The 22,126-nt window shown below is 32.6% G+C and overlaps 2 protein-coding genes across 6 annotated transcripts; one reads left to right on the top strand and one right to left on the bottom strand.

Moving 5' to 3' along the window:
• Window positions 1-5,866: 5,866 nt before the first annotated feature.
• On the top strand, window positions 5,867-8,872 carry LOC25482212 (uncharacterized). Of its 4 annotated transcripts, none has more exons than XR_005645841.1 (3): window positions 5,867-6,436; window positions 6,803-6,860; window positions 8,596-8,872. XR_005645841.1 is itself a non-coding variant. In XM_013610745.3 (2 exons), exon 1 carries the CDS (start codon window positions 5,937-5,939, stop codon window positions 6,414-6,416), a length of 480 nt encoding a protein of 159 aa, XP_013466199.1. In that variant the 5' UTR covers window positions 5,868-5,936; the 3' UTR covers window positions 6,417-6,436; window positions 8,596-8,872. The 4 variants fall into 4 exon arrangements, 1 of the variants encoding a protein (XP_013466199.1); XR_003008789.2 differs by having other exon boundaries at window positions 6,795-6,860; XR_003008788.2 differs by having other exon boundaries at window positions 6,792-6,860.
• A 2,188-nt stretch (window positions 8,873-11,060) lies between these two features.
• LOC11413087 (calcium-dependent protein kinase 29) lies at window positions 11,061-16,848 on the bottom strand. 2 transcript variants are annotated; one of them, XM_024775444.2, is made up of 8 exons: window positions 16,084-16,848; window positions 12,916-13,059; window positions 12,685-12,837; window positions 12,428-12,543; window positions 12,161-12,328; window positions 11,732-11,859; window positions 11,456-11,555; window positions 11,061-11,362 (listed from the first exon to the last, which is right to left on the bottom strand). In XM_024775444.2, the coding sequence occupies exons 1-8, from the start codon at window positions 16,766-16,768 to the stop codon at window positions 11,279-11,281; spliced, it is 1,578 nt and encodes a 525-aa protein (XP_024631212.1). In that variant the 5' UTR covers window positions 16,769-16,848; the 3' UTR covers window positions 11,061-11,278. The 2 variants fall into 2 exon arrangements, with proteins under 2 accessions (XP_024631212.1, XP_003589572.2); XM_003589524.4 differs by lacking the exon at window positions 16,084-16,848 and adding an exon at window positions 14,676-15,465.
• Between the last annotated feature and the right edge of the window lie 5,278 nt (window positions 16,849-22,126).

Here is a 22,126-nt window from a genome sequence, read left to right as displayed (position 1 = left end):
ATAATTAGTAAGTTTAGGGACCAAACTTCAAATGAGTCATATTTACAAAGACTAAATGTGTAAATAAGTCTATTGAAAATTAAGAGACGTGCATAAAAAGACTAAATGTGTAAATAAGTGGATAAAAAGAATCAATTATTAGATATTAATAAGTTAAATAGATTTAGATGACTAAAATTTTTCTTTCAATGTTACGTGCATAAGTAGACTTTCATTTAGGGAATATTTTGGAGGTTAGGGGAGGGAAGATTCAGAAAAGGAAGGATGAAGTGGCAAAAATGAAGAACTTTGGGAGAGGAAAAATCTACGGGGTTATTTTCCTGAAGATACTAAATCCCTATGATTTTTGGGAACTAAGAAAATTGTATTAACAAAGGGTGTTGAATTTTTTTTTTTTTTTTTGAGGGGGGGGGGGGGGGGGGGGGTGTAGATATATTTTTTTGTCCCTATAAATATTTTAACTTTTCGTTTTAGTCGCCATAAAAGAAAGTTATCCCACAACTACAAAGGAAAAAAAAAAAGTAAAAAGTAAATGCCTCTAAGAAAGGCGAAAAATCTCCTCTGTACCTTTAGATAAAGATAACTTAAACTTCATAAAAGCATTCGTTACAAAAGGTGTCTTATGATGGACACGACTAACCTAAAATGTGCCAACTTCATAAGCATCAAAATGATATCATATACTAGAGAAAAACTCAGTTGTATATATTGACACACTAGAAATGAAGGACATGGTTATTTTTAGAATCAAACTCCATTTTCAACTTCCTTATACCTTAAGGGACACCTCAAGACTTTTAAACATGACCACTGATATATGTCGCGAGAGTATATCTCGCGAAAGTATCCCAGATGAATTTTTCACATGTGCGCTGTTTTTTCTAAGAGTTGTGCTAAATAAAGCGAAGGGAATTGTCCCGAATTCATCCTGATACAGCCATTAACCAATTAAAATGCGGCCTTTACGGAATACATAGAGGAGAGAGAAAATTCAGCATGAGTGAGAAACCAAAAATTGCACTGTATTTTATATTCGGGAGATATAGCAATTTTCTTTTTCTAAACACGTATTTCTCCTACTTTTTATGAAAATAAATGGGTAAGTAACTGTATGCTGCCATAGTACCATCACTTGGGGTTTTTGTAAAGTTTATCCCCGCACTTATTTTTTCAATACTTTTTTTTTTTTTTTTTACTTTTTTGGTCTTTGAGGATGTTTTGTCCCTTTCATCACAATGTAATATATCTTATATATCCTACTCCATAGTTGTGTCCATATAGTAGCAGCGTTATTAGTATCAACATATGACCATTCTTTTCTAAGTGGTTTGTGTTGTTGAAGTTCCACTTGACTTCTAACACTTAATTGATTTAGAAGAAATCATTCTTCTGTTGGTTCTTTCCATACAAGAGGTAACTTTGAGACATTGCAATGTTGGTTGATAAACTTATATTCTTAGACAACATTAAAGATGAATATATATATATATATATATGTATGTAAGCAAAAATGAAATGGTCTAAGATATAAACGAGTATGAAATGGACAAACAAACATGAAAGCGATGAAATTTGGTGCCCAGTCAAGTCATACTCATAATCAATGTCTCCGGCAGTGGTGGATAAGAGTTTTATGATGTAACTTAGTTGGATTAGGATAGCAAGTTTTGCAATGACAAAAGTGGGGAACCCAATCTACCTTGTGTTTTCTACCGTTGTAAGAAGCAAAAAGAGTTGTTTTCTGCATGTTTCTTCTTTGACAACTCATTAATTCGCGATGTTTCCACGAAATACATTTTGCGATATATATCATTTTCCTTTAACCATAGCCCACATTCATGACGATAAGAGAAACCATCATGGTCACAAACAACTTTACTGTCAAAATGCATGAATGTACTATCGTAGTTGAGTAAATGACTTACATAAGAAACTTACTTGAATAGATACATGTCAAAAATGGAATCAAATTTATCCTTCATAGTTAATGTAACGACAATAATTACAAGTGTAGTCCCCATGTGGTTGAAGATAGGGTTGGGAATAGGCCAGGCCGGCCTACAGGGGCCTATGGCCTGGCCTGTTTAAGCCTGACCTGGCCTGGCCTGTTTATTAAAAAGGCTAGGCTTAGGCTTTTTAAAAAGCCTATTTAAGTAAATAGGGCAGGCTTAGGCTATCATAAAAGCCTATGAAGCCTAATAGGCCGGCCTGTTTATGCATGTTAGGCTTCATAGTGGACTTTTTTAATAGGCTTTAAAGCTTTATAGTGAAATAGGCTTTTAAGGCCTTATAGTAGTGATAGACAAGTCCTACATTGAAATAGGCTTGGAGGCCTATTAAGCCTATTTAAAAGTAGCTAAAATGGAATGTTTAGTGACTTTAATAGTAAGTAGGCCTGTAAATAGGCTTTCAGGCCAGGCCAGGCTTTTAAATAGGCCAGGCCAGGCCAAAAAAATAGGCCTATGAAAGGCCATAGGCCAGGCTTAGGCCTGCAAAATTTTTCGTAGGCCAGGCTCAGGCCTATCAAAGCCTGGCCTGGCCTGGCCTATTCCCAATCCTAGTTGAAGATATAATTATTTCAACATCTCTATAAAGTCTCCAAAATATCACGAATTCAATATTCTAATCCTTCTTCTTAATGCTCCAAGCTAACCCTGCATATTGAAAACAATCAAATAGATAAACCATATTCCAACAATCAAGTGAAATGTGTGACCATATTTCTTGAATGCTTGCAGCAAAATCTAATAATAAATCTATGCAGAGAGCAGCTCGAATCCTGACTCATTCTTATAGGAACTTGTTGCTCGTTAATCAACAAACAATTCAGTGCCAACTTTCAAATAAAACCTATGACAACATCATATTTTATCGACACTTGTCCATTAAAAAATGAAAATTGTTGGAGAAAATAAAAACCACACCATTATATAGCCAAAACATTGAAAACACTTCAACATCTGCAAATTATAACTACTCTATGTGTCTTCATATTTTAAGATTGTATTACAATTTTTTCGTATTTTATAAAAAATCTTTTCCTTTTTAGCATTATCAAAAATATTCGGTTAGTAAATAAAAAAACATATAGATATCTCACTATGCATGTCACTAATCAATTTTTCAATAAATTATCTTCCATATGGTTTAACATTTTATACTTAAAAACTTCATAAGTAAATACGTAATTGGGAATACAATATTTTAACAAAATCTTTTACCACCATTTATACTTTTGTTTTGCTAGGTCACCCTTATACTTGGGGAGGTGTTTTGGATTAAGAATTTTTAGGATTTTAAAATACTATTTTATGATGTAAAATTTAGGTGGTGTTCAATCAAGACTTTAATAAAAAATAAATAAGTCTTATGATATTCAATTTAGATTATTACGATGTTTAAAAAAGGAAGTACAAATCTAGTGCTATTCTTTCATGAATTTTTACCGCTTACAAAAAAGTTTTGTGGTTCCTTCAATTTTTTTTTTTTTTTGTGGTATTAAAAAAGTACTTCAAAATTTTGATGGACATTGTTAGTGATTTATTAGTGCTTAAAAGTCTCCCTTTACAACATAAGATTGAAAATGATTGCATATTTTTATCTCCATCATTTCTCCTCTATCCTACTCCTTATTTTTTTTCTTCATGTCTTTACATTTCTCTCTTCTCCTTGCATCTCCTTTTCTCCTCCTTTCTTATTTCCTTCCCCCGACTCCCTCATTCTTTTTTACCATTGCTTTAAGTACTCATATAACTTATGTTTGAGCATTGTTATGATATATGCATTAGTATTTATAAAAAAACATCCTAATCCCACAATCGATTAAAATAGGTATCCTCAATTCTCAAATTTGAACAAATTCAACAAATTTTGATTCTATTTTATGATGCATGTGAAAAATAAATTACACTGACAAAGCGTAATAGTTTTTTTTTATCAAGTAGCCTAGTGGTTATAGCTCACACAATTATATTGTGGAGAAATGGGGTGTCGGGGTTTGAACCCCGACCCCTGCATATAATATGCAATATCCCTACGAACTGAGCTAAGCTCACGTGGATGACAAAGCGTAATAGTTATTTCATTATAATTATTAACAGCACACAAAGGGCGCAACTATGCGTAAGAGAGCGGTATTTTTTATTTGAATTAGTAAATGTACTTTATGTTTATCTATCCCAATAAAATATATTTAGCTACCCTAAATAAGTTTATTTGTGCAAAGTTAAGAGAAATAAAATACTCAAAAGATTACATTTTGTCTTATTTTGATATCTTAAGCAATTTTTTTTTTTTAAATATATCTTAAACAATTAAAAGCATTGTTAGTAATGAAAATTGCAAAGACAGAACTAAAAAATAAAATTACTTAGTTATTTACATATTGTAATTATAGACAAAGTAAATTATAGATGAATTTGACTTTTTGAAATGTTGAAATCAATTTTTTTTTTTAATAAATAGCTATATTTTTTTAGTGTTATACTTTAATTTACAATTTATATAAGTAAAATTATTGTGGTTTTTTTTTTTTTTTTTTATAAAATTATTCTTCTAAGTTACAGCTGAAGATTTCATTTTATATTTTAAATTGATTGATTAATAATAGGTTTGTATCACAAAACATAAAATGCCTTCGATTGTTAAATCTATATTTTCACATGTATTTGCAACCTACCGTATATGAATCGTTTTAATTTGAAGGGAAACCGTTTATGATATTTAGCATTGTATTGTGAAATTTTAATTGATAAAATATTCCACAATAAGAAAAAAAATTAATACATCAATATTTTATTGAATAAATATAAATATATATTAACATTTTAAATTTTACTACGTTTGTCCTTAAATATAGGGTTATATATTGTATTGGATTGAACAATATTTTAACTTTTAAAAAATCAAATTCATCACATTTCACCATTTTCTAATACAATATTTTTTAATTCACTCTTCTCACCTGTATTAACTCATAAAAATAAACTTCAGTATAAAATAAATTTATAGAATGTGATTGTTAGGGATGTAAGTGGTTCGGACAAAACCGATGAAACTGAAAATCCAAACTGAACAAAACCGAAAAAGTATCCGACCTTGTTTGGTTTGGTTCAAAACTGAACCGAAGACACATAAACCAATCTAGTTTGGTTCTATTCTCGGTTTTTAATTTTGAGATCCAAAGAACCGATAAACTGAACCGATGCCACAGTCACTCTCTGTTTTAGTCACACACACTCACTTTCTGTTTTAGTCACACACACACACACACACACACACACACACGATTAAACTCAAAATCAAAGTCAAACAAAAATACTCTTTAATTCATTCACTTTTTACCATCATCATCCTATCTCATCACTCACACTCTATTTCGTTTCTACTAAAAAAGAACACTAGTCGTTAGCCACACCTAACCCATCGTTTCTCACCGCTGTTGGGATCGTCAATCTCTTGTTAGTTTTTCCATGTTAGTTGTAAAAAGTATTTTGAAAAATAGAGTACATGAAAAACAAAGTTCTATGAAATATTTGAACATGTTGTATGTATGAAATACAAATTTGTGAAAATATGGATCATTTTAATCGTATTTTCAAACAAACCAATAAACCGAACCGATTCAAACCAACTAGTTTGGTTCGATTTCTTTTTTAAAAAACAATAAAAATCGAGCCAAACCAAACCAATGAAGATTTAATTGGTTTGAACATTTTTTTGATTAAAAACCAATCCAAACCAAACGGTTATAGTTATCAAACAAATCTTTTTTAATCAAATGAAATTATAAACTCAAAAACAGTTCTTACCAACTAGACCCGACTTGAAAATTGGGCCCAATAAATAGGGAAAGCGTTCCTTTAAAAAAAAAAAAAAAAGGTGAAAACGTTGAAGAAAAATGGCGAAAGACAGAGAGTAAAAATAAAGAGAAAAAAATGAGAGGAAAATGGCGAAGCCTTTGGAATTCGAATCTGAAACCAAAAACCGTAAACTGTTGCGCATGGCGGTTGTTACACGACGGTCCGGACACCGTCGAGGAGCTTCTCGAACGGCATCTAGTGAAGAAAGTTATCAACGATGATGAAGAAGAAGAGTTGCTGAATCGGCGGCGACTCACAAGCACGCGCCGAGAAGCACTGAGTCTCTACAGAGACATTCTTCGTGCTTCACGATTTTTCACATGGCACGATACCAAAGGCGTTCTATGGCGTGATCTTCTTAAGGATAGCGCTCGTAAAGAGTTTGAGCTTGCCAGGTTTGAGACGGATCCAGAGATTGTCACTCGGTTGCTTATCGGTGGACGTGAGGCTGTGAATAACGCTATTGATAAGCTTGCGGAGAAGCAAAGGGAACAAATTCAGAAGGATCGTCGCGGTGGCGGTGGCGGTGGCGGTGGCGGTTTTGATCAAACATGATTTTACTTAATAATTTAAAGGTAATTAATGCATTTTATTGAATCCTTTTGTTGTTAATAATTGCTGTATGTATATTGATAATTGTTTGATTTAGTTTTTGGACACTGACACGCCTTGAATTAGAATTGTCAGAGTGCGAAACTTGGTAAAAGCATAGTCATGAAAATGAAAGGACTGAATCAAATTAATCATTTTGTTACTTAACTTATCCATGTCTCAGTAATTTACTTAGCTTCAAGGTTGTCAGGACATTTAGATGCCTTTTCCCCGGATGCCACATTCATTGATAATTTTGCAAGGGAAGATATTATTACTTCAAGCTAATTTTAATTTAACCTAATAACTAAAAGCTAATTATTTGTTTTACACGAAAAGAAGGGGAAAAGAGAATCACAAGTGGAGGAAGACCCAAGCTACACTTATATGAAGATTTCTGAATCCCAGGTCTACTATTATACACCTTGCATATTCCCTCTATCTGAGTCATTTGTTCTTTGTTTTAGTCTTATTCTGTTGGGACTTACAATAAAGAGAGTTTGTTAGAGTTGAAGTTAAAAATTTATGGGAGGTTATCATAGTTATTGTGTAATTTGTGTTCATTAGCCTTTTTGTTTGTAGTAAAGTTGGTCCTATGGATTGGTACTAGGGGAGGGAGGAATTCTTATGAAAGTTGTAAACTAGAGAATGCTCTCCCTTTTCATCTATGTATTTATGGGTTTTTTTTTTTATCACCTTTGGTGTTCCTTTTATCTTTGTACGTTTGCTCTCCCTTTTCAACAAAAAAAAAAAAATGCTCTGGTGAGGGGAGACTGGAGAGTGCTCACTTGGGGTTGTGGTAACCTTGAGTTCAAGGTTATCTATCATCTTGTTCATTCCTATTATTTCCATTTAGTGATAATACCAGAACGCTATTCAAGGAATCATTCTTTTGATTTATCAATTCTGTGTCCAGTTTTGGGGAATTCTTTTGGAATTCATTTCCTGGGGTCCTAACATGTTCCCTTTTCTAAGTCATCTCTAGAGCAGGTCCAGTGATTAGATTCACATTATTCAATGACTGGATTTCAAGTTCTAACTCAAATCTCAGTCTAAAGACTCAGATCATTACATAGTCTCCTAAGCCCTGAGCTATGCGGCGGGCTTGTAAACCCCAGCCACTCAGATGGTACTGCTTCCCTCTTTTGATGAATACTTAAATTATTCTAATAGAAACAAGCTTCCTAAGGACTTTTATTTCTCGCTCTATAATTCTGTGTCATCATTAGTTAGTTTTGAATGTTTAATGGAGTTTTAACTGTGGCCTTTTGGAAGGTAAAAGGAAGATTTTTGTTGATGTTTTATAACCATATGTGTTTAAAACTTTATTTCATCTTTTGAAGTCCTAAAATAATAATAGGATATTAAAAATCAGCTGTCACCAACACTTGAAGATTTAGATAAAGGAATTTGTTCATTGTTGATCATTATTAGTATTGCCACTCAGTTTCGTTTCCTTTAATATAGAGAAGTGTAGTACATATTGTCTCCTAGTGATGAATAAGGCTGAAATTTTGAAAATCAGATGAAAACAATATCATTTAGAGAAATGATATTTGAACATCCATTTAGTGACAACTTTTGCAACAACTTTCTCTCTCATACTCACATTATTTTTTACTTTATCTCTCTATTGTTTTGGTTTCCGTGCCAATACCACTTTTTTCTTTGTAAAATATGGTTGTTAAATAAGTTGTCACCAAATTGGTTGTTCAAATAACACACCTCTATAATTTAAGCGTCTCCCATAAAAAGAGAACAAAATTTACTGCTCCAAATACAAACAGTTGACCAGTGGAATCAACCCTACCCACATTTCTTATGATGATTTGCGATCTGGCTTATAAGATATTCTATATTTTTCATGTGCAATATCCTCAAGCTGCAAAATGAATAATGCATCCTGCAGTTTTACATTGTTCCTTCAGATAGGGTTATAATAAGTTATAACAAACTTGTGAAGAGCTATTTATATACATGTATGGGCTTGGTCATGCAAATCATGATTATGTTCCAAGCTGATTTGTTCTGTTGCAGTATGTGGTCCGTGTTTGTTTAAAATAATAATAAAATCATGACAAGTGAAAATTGATTGTAGGAGTTTTTCCTCGATTTAGTTTCTTTACTTATATTCACTTTTCAGTTTTGGAAGGACCTGTTCTTCAAGGAGAGGCAAACGTCGAGTATTGTGGAATATGTGGCCAAGTAAGCAGCTGGCTGCACTGCAATACTATCTTGTAAAAACTGTTAGAAAATTGTGATAACAAATTTGTTATGTATTCCCAACAAAGTTATATATATGTATTAAATTGAGTTGTTTAGTGAGTTTCCACACTGAAATCAATGTCTGGAATAACAGCTGAAATTTGCACATGCTCTCTTGTGATTATAAGAATACGATTATTTGGAATTTTAAAGTAGTGCTTTTTTAGCATCTCTTTGCATTGTTTGCTAAAACGGTTTAGTCAAACCCCTTTTTTCTTTGCATCTGTTTTGCTTTACATATTACAGGCACTAACTTTAGTACAACAGCAGTTGCAGTTGAGGCTGCGTTTTGAATTTTGATATATCCAACTCTCATTGCATTGAGTTCTTGGTTTAGATGAAATCTGGAAATAATAAATAATTGTCTTTTCAACTTTTATCCATAATTTTAAAAAAGTAGAATGAATTATTTCAAAACATTTGAACCCAACAACTCTTGAAACTAGTAGCTTCAGAGTTTCATCTAAAAGGAATGGGGCAAACCACCATTTTGGTCCCTGGAAGTGTAACACGCTGTCATATTTGGTCCCTGATTCAGTCGAAAACTTGAAAAAATCCTCCACTTTGTATTCTGTTAGTTCCTTTAGTCCCTAACGTTAATATTGAAGTTAAGTTGGTCAGAAAACGCTCGCATGACTACTAAGAAGACCAAACGGTGTTATCGATGTATTTTTTATTTTTTTTAAAAAGGTCATAAGATGTCACCTCAATGGTAATTGTAAACTCAAATAAACGGATTTTCTTAATAGATTAGCTCTCGTTTGGATTGAACTTATTTTGAGCTTATGAAAAATAGCTTCTGTAAATAAATAAGCTTTTATTTTAATTTACAAGCTCTCACTAACGAAAATTGTATCTTCATAAACTACTTTAAAAACTTATGAATAATACATAAAAACTTATTTATTTGCATAGGCTCTAAAATAAGCTAATTCAAACGAGCCCTTAATAGGAAAAGTTTGTTATGGGTGAGATAAAGTGCATCAAAAAAACGGAGTTTGTTGGAGAGAATATATCAATTGTTTGTTTTATTTTGTCAAAACAAACATCAATTGAAAGATATGAAATCAAATTTATTGAAAAGAGAAGTGATGGTATAATATTTTATGAAAAAAAAATCAAACCTTTTTTGGAAGAAAAATTAAAATCTTATCCCATACATATCGGATCACATGGTAACTAAGTGCACTATGAGTTTGTTACATAATGCATATTATATATTGTACCGCCTTCATCCGATTTGATTACCCAAGAGAAATCGTAGAAAAAAAATTACTTTTAAATCTTTAACTCTCTAATTTTTTATTTTTGCAGCATAGTTAATCTTCACATTCTAGATGGTGTCTAATAGCAAACAAGATCAACCAAAATTGATACAATTGAAAGATTTGATGCCACTACGTCCATGGATGTCACCACCTCTACAGTTTAGTGAAGTTAGAGGAGTGGAATATATGAAACTCAAGAAACCGATTATCAAAGATGGAGTCGAAATCTATTGGCAAGCAAAAATCATAGCAAATGAATATGAAGTCCATGAGGATGTAATTCCATGTCAAGGAGTTTTCGAATTTATTGATAGACACGTGGTGAATGTTATAAAAAGGTGGGTCGACAAGTTTGTTGGTCAAACTTTTAACTTTAAATTAAACTATCGATGATGATGAATCAATGCTATTTACTTTATGAAAATAAGATGTTTTGTTGCCGACTTGCGGATTAGTGTAATATAGGACCCAAATAACCTATTAAACCTTAATGAGCGTTTAATGGAAGTCAAAGAAAGTTGATAAGATAAGATGTACTACTACAGTGATCCCCCTTCAACAATAGTCATCATTCTATTCACAGTGTTTACAATACTCAATAATGATCTATACAAGTTTTTCATTGATTCGGTCTATTTACTTCAATGTTTCCATAATATTTTTCCAGTTTTGGGAAGGAGGGCCCAAGTCTAGTATTGTGCTGCAATACTACCTGCTAGAAATTTTGTTAGAAAATTGTAATAGCACTTTTGCTATGTATCGCAAAAAATTACACATACTTTTTGTGTGATAGATAGTAAAAATACGATTTGGAATTTTGGAATACTTCTTTTCTTAGTATCTATTAGTAAAATCCCTATTTTCTTTGCATCTATTTAGCTTTGCACATTACAAGCTTTAACTTTAGTACATCAGTAGTCACAGGTGAGGTTGAGTTTTGAATTTCATTGCATTGAGTCTTTTTTCTTTTTTCAGATTAAATCAGAAAAGCTAATTGTCTTTTCACCCTTTTTAAAATTTTTAAAGGTTGATTAAGTATAAAATGAACTGTTCCAAAACATTTGAACTCAATATCTATAGAAGACTAGTAGCTTATCCCTTAGTCTTTGGAATTTTATTTATATTTATTTTTTTGGGTACATCATGTAGCTTATTTACCAGATAGCTGTACAATGTTTTGCATATAATTTTACACACGTTGATCAATTCAATCTCTTGCAGAAAAACCAGACTGCAGCAAGAAAAATCCAGAAAACACACTGTTCATATCATAATTAGTAATAGACAACACAATTATCGCGGTTTCTCTTTGTCATCATTATCCAAGGTCCCCTTTCTCATCATAGTTGCAAACTCCTGGTAATTAATTCTGCCATCCTGCAAATAAGAAAGCTCAACCATAAGTAGCAATTCACATAGAGAAGCACTTATAAAAGGTCAATACTCAATAGTATAGTATATGTGACATACATTGTCGGTGTCAACATCATCAATGACTTCATCTATAGTTGCTTCATCTCCCATTTGATATTCAGCCAAAGCTTGTCTAAGTTCCTCTCTTGTTACATAACTGAACAGTCACCCAAACAAAACTTAAGGTAAGCAAGAATCTGAGAAATAGACGAAAAATCTGATAATACTGAATTTTTATGGACCAAATCTGTCTTGATTTTATCATCTGAATTACTTGTTAATCAAGCAATGTGTGTCATAGTTAAGGATAAAGCAAAGGAACCAAATACTGACCCGCTGTTATCCTTGTCAAAGTATTGAAAAGCCTTGAACAAATTCTCTTCCCTCTCAAGTTTATGCCGGTTTATTGTGGCAGTAATGAATTCATGATAGTCAATAGTTCCATTCTTGTCAACATCAGCCTGACCAAACATGTGAATTAGGAAAACTATGTAAGTTCTTATTTTATACTTTCTTCATGAAGAAAAAAGATCAGAAACACTAGTGTCTGTTTGATGTGAGAAAATTTTTTTTTGTTTATATTTCTATTTCAAATTAGAAAATCATGTTATTTCATTTTGCTATTTTTATTGTCAAAGTTTTGTTAAAGTGAAAACAATGTGTCAATTATAAAATAAAAAACAAACATGAAAATACAGCAGAAAATGTTGTCTCAAATCAAACTTGTTCTTAATTTCTAAAACTGCCGGAGACTGAACTTACAGCATCCATTAGCTGCTTTATTTCAGATTCACTAAGCTTGGATCCCAATTTGGACAGTCCAGATTTTAGTTCTTCATATGTGATTGTGCCACTTCGATCGGTATCTATATTGTTGAACATTTGTTTCAAGCCCTTGATTTCCTCATCTGAAAGGTTTTCTGCTATTACCTTCCATATAAAAAATAAGAAAAAATAAATATTATTAGCAAGCAAGTATAACTATCTAAGTGGTTTTGATTATACGATGTTAATCTAAATTTAAGACACCTTTAAAGCAAGTTTCTTCATCTTGTTCATTGCTCTGAATTGTTTCATCCTAATTAAAACAGCATTATCTAAAGGCTTGTCTGATGCCTCACCACCTTCCTTCATCCATGGATGTTCTGTTTCAACTTAATAATGTGAGTCTTGGACCTTATCGATGATAAAAATTGGTCAAAACAATAATACATAAAATACAGCTGATCATGCTAGGCATCAACACAACAGTTAATCAATTTTAATTGGTTTCTATAAGTACTTACCAAGGGCATCAGAAGCTGTAATGCGTTTCTTAGGGTCATAACTCAACATTTTCCTGATCAAATCTTTTGCAGCAACTGAAATAGAAGGCCAAGGTGCACTCTCCAGATCAAGCTTACCTTCTAAAATTGCTTGAAATATGCCTTTTTCGGTTTCTAAAAATGTTCAACAAATAATGTCACTATCTGTGTAAACCGAAACAGAATTATAACATTGTGTTTATTTATACTTACCAGCCCAAAATGGAGGCACCCCACTTAGGAGAATATATAAAATGATTCCTGCACTCCATATATCAATCTCCTTTCCATAACTCCGTTTTAACACCTCTGGAGCCACATAGTATGCACTTCCAACAAGCTCTTTATATACTTTACCTGTAATAATATAAAATGTAGATACAGATGACACACAATATATGTTATCAACCATTACGTAAGAGTTTATTTTTTCAAGGCATAAAAATCAAGTGACCATGCATGCATGATATGAGTATATGTCACAAAGCAGTGCATGATATAACATGGTTTTCCAGCACACATGTGCATTTTGCAATGCAAGAGCAGAAGGCAACAAAAACATATAGCAATAGCCAATTTTTGTTGCCACCTAATTGTTATGGTGGGAACCACATCCCAAATTTAAATATGTATGTCTCTTTTAAGTTCTAATAATGCAATTTTGAATCATATAACAGGATGGTCCACTGATGAATTATAGGTTTCACGTATTAAGTGCTTGGCTTCTTGTCCTTGCTTTTCTTCTGTTGCTAATTTTTATAATGTGAAAACGTTTACTTGATTGACCTGTCCTTATCACATGAGATGATGATCGTTTACTTGGTTGACTCAATGTTTCCCATAATGCTAGTTGACTTGGTCCATATCATCCAAACGTGTTTTTCATTTCATCAAAGCTTTAATAACTTAGGGGATTTAATCTCAAATATTTTTGCAAGCTAATTAAGTTATCCTTGTAATAATAGACATTGACACTATCTTGTGACATCATATGTTTTAGTCTAAGAACATAAGCCTAGGTTAACAACAAGGTTCGCTGGTTATCCTGTTTGGGAGATAATCTAGTATTTTGCCTATCGTGATTGCCTCACGAGCAAACATTTCAGAGATGTGGCATTAGTCTTTTGAGAATCGTGTGAAGTGTACCGTTATCTCTCTACCCTTTATGCTTTTATAAACGTTACATTTCCAAGGTTTGGACTTATCCCTTTTGTTAGGTCAAACCCTAATTTAGGCGTATGATCCCCAACATATATTCTCCCATGATTAACAATAATTAGGTGAGGGACATGGAATGGACACACAACTCTGTATGGAAATGGTCTTTTACAGTTGGAGTCTTATCTAACCGACCGAGCATGCTAGCCATGAGTAGGTCTAAGCTTAATATTAGATCATGCTCACTTAACCCGTCCCTCTGCCTATGTCTCAATCAACTAACTCATGAACTGTCAATCCTAGCTCTAGGAACCCTGACCGGTCATTCACAGTGGGACACATTATGATGGGCGACCGTCAACTTTGCTCCATGATTGTTCCACCTAAAGTCTAAATACTAGATACCGAACACAGCCCAGAACGTCAAGCCTAAAAGGCGAAGGCACTCTAACTAGCCGCGTGACCTGATATTAGGTACAGAACACCATCTCAGATTTTGAGTCTAACTAAATATCACAAAACCAATATACAAAGCAAGCACAAACATTGATTGGTTTGGTAATTTTATTTAGTCTAACTCAATGTGTTTGTTTTTCTCAATACTATTCAACTAAAATTTCTTATCTAATTGGAATCCAACAAATTTGAAAACAAATGGTAATGTGTAAAATCCTTTAACTAAAGGAGAGCTAAAAGAAAAGGAGAAACAACTAGAATTTGAATCCATAACAATCATGTTGTAAATGAAAATAAACAAGGACTTGAGAATGCATACATCATCCCAATGAATGAATTGACACCTAACTACTACTAACCTTCTTCAATAAAAACAGACAATCCAAAATCAGTGGCTTTCAAAGGAGCCTTATGATCTTTACTAGCAAGCAAGAAATTCTCAGGCTTAAGGTCCCTATGCATGACCCCCATAAAATGACAAGCATGAACCACATTCATAATCTGCTTAAATATAGAAGCAGCTTCACGCTCAGAGTAACTACCCTTTGCAGTGATCCGTGCAGTGATCCGATCGAAAAGCTCACCACCTAAACACAACTCCATCACCAAATGCACACTCTCTCTATCCTCATAAGCACCCTTGAACTCAACTATGTTTGGTTGTCCACTTAAGTCCTGAAGGATCATGATTTCCCTTTTAACATCCTCAATTTCTTTCTTTCTTGTTAGCTTTCGTCTCGAAATGGACTTACAAGCATAGTTTCTTCCAGTGGCATTTTCGGTACAAAGATAAGTGACACCAAATTGACCCCTCCCTAGTTCCTTTCCAATACTATAGAGTGTCTTCATGTCAATGTATGGCCTTCCTAATATTGGTTGATGATGATCACTTGCATTCGCATTCGATGATGAAGCGGAAGAATATGAAGTCGGGTCTGATTTAGCAGCAATATGGTGTGGATATCGCGGTTGACGAGGTTGATTTCTCTGGGGGGGTTGGGAATTAGTACCATAGTCATAAGAGATAGGTACTCTGTTGTCGTGTGGTTTGGTGAAGCAGTGTCCCATGTTGAATGATGTTTGTTGATGGAGAGATTGATTTGTGACTTGAAGGGTGTTATATAAACTTGAAGGGTATTATTTATGTATATATAATTAACTATGTATTTTATGGTATGGTATTAAGTTTCAATTTATGCTTTGCTTTTTTCTTGGGTTGGGATGGTCCTCACATAGTCACATAGCATAAAAGCAATATTCCTTTCTTTTTGCATTAGTACGCTTTGCTCAAGTCAGTGGGAAACTGGTTTCGTACTTTTCTATTCCATGAGATTATCAGAAGTTGTTTTCATGTTACAGGCCCTTTAGGCCCAAGCCCAAAAGTCAAGGAATTTTGTGAGTGGACTTTAGCTCACTTCACTATAAATCTATGAGAATTACTTCATAGACGCCCTGCTCAAAATTTAGTGAAAACATCGCATTGTTCAGGAATTGAGGTCAATGACAGTTTATATGTAACATTCACGCTTCTCAACCTAATGAGACATCTTTTATAAATGACAAAACCTTGAATGACTTACATCTAAAGCGGACAATACGTCATATTTCCTATTTCACATTTAACCAAACACATGCAGCTAGAGGGGAAATTAAAACTAATCGAGTATAACAGATACTAAAAACAAAAACAGTTGAAGAATATAGAGAATGGGAGTAAAAGTATAGTAATTAAATTAAAGGAAAAGTAAATAAAGTAATAAATTGCACCTTCTTCAAGGAAAATGGAGAGTCCAAAATCAGTAGCTTTAACAGCAGCATTCTCATCTTTTGAAGCAAGCAAGAAATTCTCAGGCTTAAGATCACGATGCATAACACCCATAAAATGACACACATGCACCACATTCACAATCTGTCTCATAATAGTAGCAGCTTCGCGTTCCGTATAGTTTCCTTTTTCAATAATCCTATCAAAAAGTTCACCACCTTTACAAACCTCCATCACCAAATACACATTCTGTTTATCCTCATAAGCTCCTCTGAATTCAACTATATTCGGTTGCCCCGAAAGATGTTGCAGAATCATAACCTCTCTTCTTACATCATCTATCTCTTGCTCGCTTAATAGTTTCGCTCTTGATATCGATTTGCAAGCATATTCTCTTCCAGTTGTTTTCTCTGTGCATAGATATGTCACACCTGATTGACCTCTTCCGAGTTCTTTCTTCATATCGTATATATTGTTAATCACTACGTATGGTTTACCTAAAATTGCACCTATTTGTGGATTACTAGAAGAAGATGGAGATTTTGTGGTTTTGGGAGATGGATCAAAACTTGGTTGATTGTAGCCATAGCCAGAGCTATGCCTGGGAGAGGACTCCGAAGAGGAGACAATGGGAATGTCTCGGTTTGTAGTACAACAGAAAAACGCCTTAAACAATCCTAATCCCATTCTCTAATTACTTTTTTTTTTCTAGTTGCTTTCCCATTTAACATATGTTTCCAAACCTATATATACATGCATGAATTTACATTTTGAGTTTTTAGTATGAATGATTCATTGGTACTATTTCACATTTTTTTATGCTTTTCTTCTTAGTTGGGGCTAGGGGTGAGAATAAAATGTAATTTGTATAACATTGTAAGTTTTGCAGCTTTATGCTCCAGAAAGAATTGATTCTATTACTCTTCCCTTGGACCTTGGTATTTGTTGGTCATGAACGCTTCGCATATATCTCTATGTATTTTGTTCAAGACTCTCTTAATATGAGGGGTATCTTCATTCATGAATCAAACAAGTTTCCTCTCTTTAAAAACAAGTGGCAATTTAGCATATTTTATACAACCAACATTTCTCTGTCTCTAACTACAATTTTGTGGGTACAAAAGGTTATTTGATATATCCTTTATGGTCAAAATAATGTAAATTTAATGCCTTTTACATATGAAAATATCCTTTATGAGAAATTTATCGTGGGCAATTTGATATATAAAATTAAACTAGTCGAATATTTGATTTTCACTTATTATGTACTTTGTCTAGTTACTAGTTACTTGAAGTGGCTTGATTGATCCTTTTCTTAAAGTGAGAGAAACATTGGCAAAAGTTATGGTGGATAAGGAAATTTTTATGCATAAACACTTCATAACCATCAGATCTAGTGTACACATGTAATAATCCTAGGTTTCTCAAACTAAACCAAATCAAACTTCATCTGCTTCAAACATTTCTCTCACTAAAACATAAAGCTCTCTCTCTCTCTCTCTACAATTCAGATGAGTCTTCATCTTTTCCGGCCAAACATGATGATTCCGGCGCGGTGGCCGGTGGTGGCACCACCACACCGGAGTTCAAAACTTCATCCAAATCAAAAAGTTTTCACGGTTTTAGGCATCCTTTTTTGTGTTGATTCCAAATATTGCCTTAGATTTCTAAAAAAAACTCACACGAGCGTAGATCTACGAGTAAAAAAACGGAACAAAAAGAGAAAATAAAACTACCTCTTGTTCTTCACGGATCCGTTTCGCGTTTTGGTCTTCTTCTTCGATCCGGTTCGGATTTGTTGTTGTGTTGAAGTGTTGTTCCGATCCGGTTCGAATCTTGTTGTGGTAGGCTGTACGAACTCTCCCTCTACCTCTTCTAAACCGATTCTGGATTTATTGATGAATTCGAGAGTGGTAGACGATGTTTATGTGATTTTCTGTGGTTTAGTGTTCATGAGGTTCACGGTTTCAGATCTGAAGTTGTTACTGGATTCGAAATCTTTATGATGTTAAAGGGATTTATGGCTGGGAAACTGCTGGAAACCATTAAGTACATCTAATGGTTTTCCACAGCAAAATGGTTTTGGCATTCCGGTACGGTGATGATGATGAACGACGGTGTTGATGATGAGATTGAAGATTCCAATGGTGATGATGATGAACGACGGTGATGATTCAGTTTGTTTTCGCGTTTGGTTCGCTTTGTTTTGTTTTGTTTTGTTTGGTTTCCTTTGGAGGTGTAGGAAACAATTATGTTGGGATTTATGCACGGTACATAAGGAACCGCTCCCAGAAACATTATGCTATATATATTTTTTTCTCATAAAATTTGACCCACCAAAAATACACCAAAAAATGTCCTCCGCATCCTATGGAGCTAAAATTACCCATGGATTTGTAAAATATTAGTTGAATAAACAAGAGTGTCACACTCTTTTTAGCTAAAAACCATTTTGACGACAAAGATTTCACTTGTTCTATCAGCTCTTCAATCATCGAAACCAGGAGAACATAAAGTCGTTTTTTCCGTTCGAAATTAACCACATAGTTATGTGACAAATGAAAACCAAGTCTTTTACCCCTTTCTCTTTTTTTCACCTTTCGGTGTACAATTGGTGCAAACAAAAAAAAAAACTTATATGTACATATTGCATTGGACGAGTAAATAATGACATTCCTCATTCGTCTGATGTTAAAATCTACAGATTCTTCCCTTAATATTTTTAAAATTTACACTAGTATAGCAACAAAAATCTAACGACCGAAGGACGATGAAAAGGATGCAAATCCTTTTTATTATATTCAAAATTTAAATACAAATTTTTCTCTATCTTTTTTTTTTTGAAAAAAAAAGATAGAGAAAAATTAGTATTTAAATTTTTCTCTATCTTTGATACTATATATTATTATTAACATATAGTTTTAAATCTTATTGTAAAATAGGAAACAATACAAATAAAATTAATTTTTAAAAAATCACTAAAAGCAATCAAATATGGGTATCTAAAAAATGTTTTTATATTGTAAATAATAAAGTTAATAATCAAACTATCAAATTTATTTATCATAAACATTGAAATTAAAAAGAAATTAATTATTGTTTTTTGAATGGTAGATCAAAATTTGTAAATATCATGAAAATATTTATTTATTTATTTATTTAAAATGGGTTAGAGTGTCGTACATAAATAACTCATAAAGGAAAGCTTGTAATTCAAGTATTATTTAGAGGAGAGGATTATGATTTATTTTAAACTTTTAATTTTAAGGTGTATATTATAATATAAGAGAGGATGGGTGTAATTCAATCTTCTATTAGCGGATGAGAGTATAATTTACTTTTTCTTTTAAGAAGTTAAATAAGTTCATCCAAATTAATCCCAGAGAGAATTGAGACCTTAGAAAAAAAAAAAAAAAACATACTTTAAAGTCTCAAACCAACGTGATCAGACCAACTCAAATAATGCATTCAAATGAAAACACTCCAAGGGATATTGGATTTAGATTACTTAACTGGATTGACTCACTAAGGGTGTGTTTGGTTAGACTAGAAACATGAAGGAAAGATTGAAGTAGGAAAGAAGGAACGGATTCCAACATCCTTCCTCAGTTTGGAATAACATAAAAAGCACAAGAGGATGGAAAGTTTGGGTGGGACCCACCTCAAATATGTTTCCGCACATCATAGGACAGAAAGGATGCAGATTACTACTTTTTGAAGAAAAAGACCATAATACCTACCATCCTTTTATTTTATTATAAATAAATAAATAAACAACAATTAGTACTTTATTTATCATTTTTAAATTTAAGAAAAGTTAACTACTAAATTATATTAAAATATGGTCATAATGTGTTATCAACCAATCTTGAGCTATTTTATATTTGAGTATTTATTTAATTAGGGTACTATTATTCTTAATTATCTTATTTTTGTAATATATTTTATTATGTTCAAGGATATTTATGTCTTTTCATAACTATACTCCTTTCTTTCTCTCACACTTTCTTTTCACTTTCACTTTTACCGAACAACTAGACAAATCATCTCACTTTCCATGATCTTTTTCTCCTTTCACTTTCTTTTGTCAACCAAACATACCCTAAAGGAAATGAGTTGGATTGATCCATAAAATTAATAGAAAAGTCGCACCTATAAATTAATAACCAACTGTTTCACTAGATAATTTTCATGAGAATAAAGCCCTAACACCAAACATTTCATATTATTGTTTATTTATTTACATCTAAAACTTTTAGGTGAGTTAGGCTAAAGATAGGGTTGAGAATAGATAAAACTGGTTTACATGTATGTTTATTAAAAAATTAAGTTTAAACTTTTCAAAAAGTCTATCTACTTAAACAGGTAAGTTTAAGCTATACAAAAAAAAACATACAAAATTTGATAGGCATGCATGTTTATGCATATTTATTAAAATTTATTTTTTATTTATATTAAAATTTATATCAGATATAAAGATCAAAAAACAATTCAAACATTGAACCATTTAAATAAGTTTTTAAGATCTCCATTGTAGATGCTTTAAGTTTTTAAAATAGGTTTTAAGACATGTTTTAACTTATCTAAAAATAGATAACACGATATATTTAATGGCCTTAACCCTTAGACTCCTAGAGTAAACCAGAGTTAAAGAAAACTTTAAATCTCAAAGTGTTGTCTCTCGAAGAAAAGGTTAACACATAAAAATACAGAAAAAAGGTTTTTTTTTTTTTTTTTGTTTTATGAAATAGTGATCTAAATGCAAAACTCGACAAATAAAATTTTTATTCTTAAAAATGAAATTTAAGTTATCAATTTAGAAAACAAATTTACCAAAATCTTAAAATTTGTGAACGTACCTCAAAATTCTCCTCCATTCAACCTTATCCGTTGTGATCTTTTTCCTTTTTTTAAGGACTTTGCTGGATATGTCTTCATGCATCTTTATTCTGCATAAATTAACTAACGATGCTTTAATTTGGCAGGGTAACATATTAGTGGATCGGTTGTAAACCCACTTCCATATAAATATCCCACACACATATAGTATATATAATATTTGTAATTGTTTATTATGACTCATTGCATGCCTAATATGATTTAAGGAATAATTTAAGAGTTCCGATATAAACAGCATAGGATAAAAAGTTCCGATAAATGAATTTGAATACGACATAAAATTCTGTAAATTCATATCGCTGAACTTTAATCTAACCTCTCATAATAGATTCAAATATGAGACAGTCCAAATATGATACAACACATCGTTTCCTTGTTTGGGTAAAAATTGAACCAACCCAAAAATTACACATTGATTAGTGGTTAGGCTAAACTACCCAAAAAGAATCAATGAAAAATGAAGATGATTGGTTCGGATTATGAGTCTTTTTAAAACCAGTCACCTGGCTGACATACACAATTACTATGCAAGGGTTCTAAAGATTGAATAGGATGGATGGATAATTGCAAATTGACTATTAAATCAAAGGATAAAATTGATAGACAAGAATAAAAGAGAAATGAAAAGATAAAAAAAAATAAAAAAATAAAAGTCCAAATACCTACGAGGGATAATTTAATCAGGCGTAGCATTTTAAATAACGATTCAAGCTTATGTGTTGGTCGGTGTGGATCTTTGGAAACTCATGATAATTTGTTTTTACATTGTCCTGCTTTTGGGGCTGTTTGGCATCATATTTTTAGTTGGCTTGGATTTTCCTCGGCAGTTCCATATGTTGCGGCGGATCTTTTTATTCAATTCAGTTATGGCGGTGGTGGTTCTAAGGTGCGGCAATCTATCTTGCATTTGATTTGGTTTGCTACTGTGTGGGAAATATGGAAATAAAGAAACAACGTGATCTTCCATGCTAAATTAGAGTGCTCCATAACGTTGCTAGAGGACAAAATTAAGTTGCTTTCCTATCGGTGGTTGAAGGAGAAAACTGATTGTCCTTTCAATTACCATAGTTGGTGACTGAACCCACTTGTAATGTTAGGCACGTTATAGTTGTTTTGTTCATTTTTTCTATTTATGTAAATATTGTT

This window comes from Medicago truncatula, chromosome 1 (assembly GCF_003473485.1).
Source record: "Medicago truncatula cultivar Jemalong A17 chromosome 1, MtrunA17r5.0-ANR, whole genome shotgun sequence".
Taxonomy (NCBI): Eukaryota; Viridiplantae; Streptophyta; class Magnoliopsida; order Fabales; family Fabaceae; genus Medicago; species Medicago truncatula.
The sequence above is the reverse complement of the archived record's forward strand: the minus strand, read 5'-3'. Positions and strand labels throughout refer to the sequence as shown.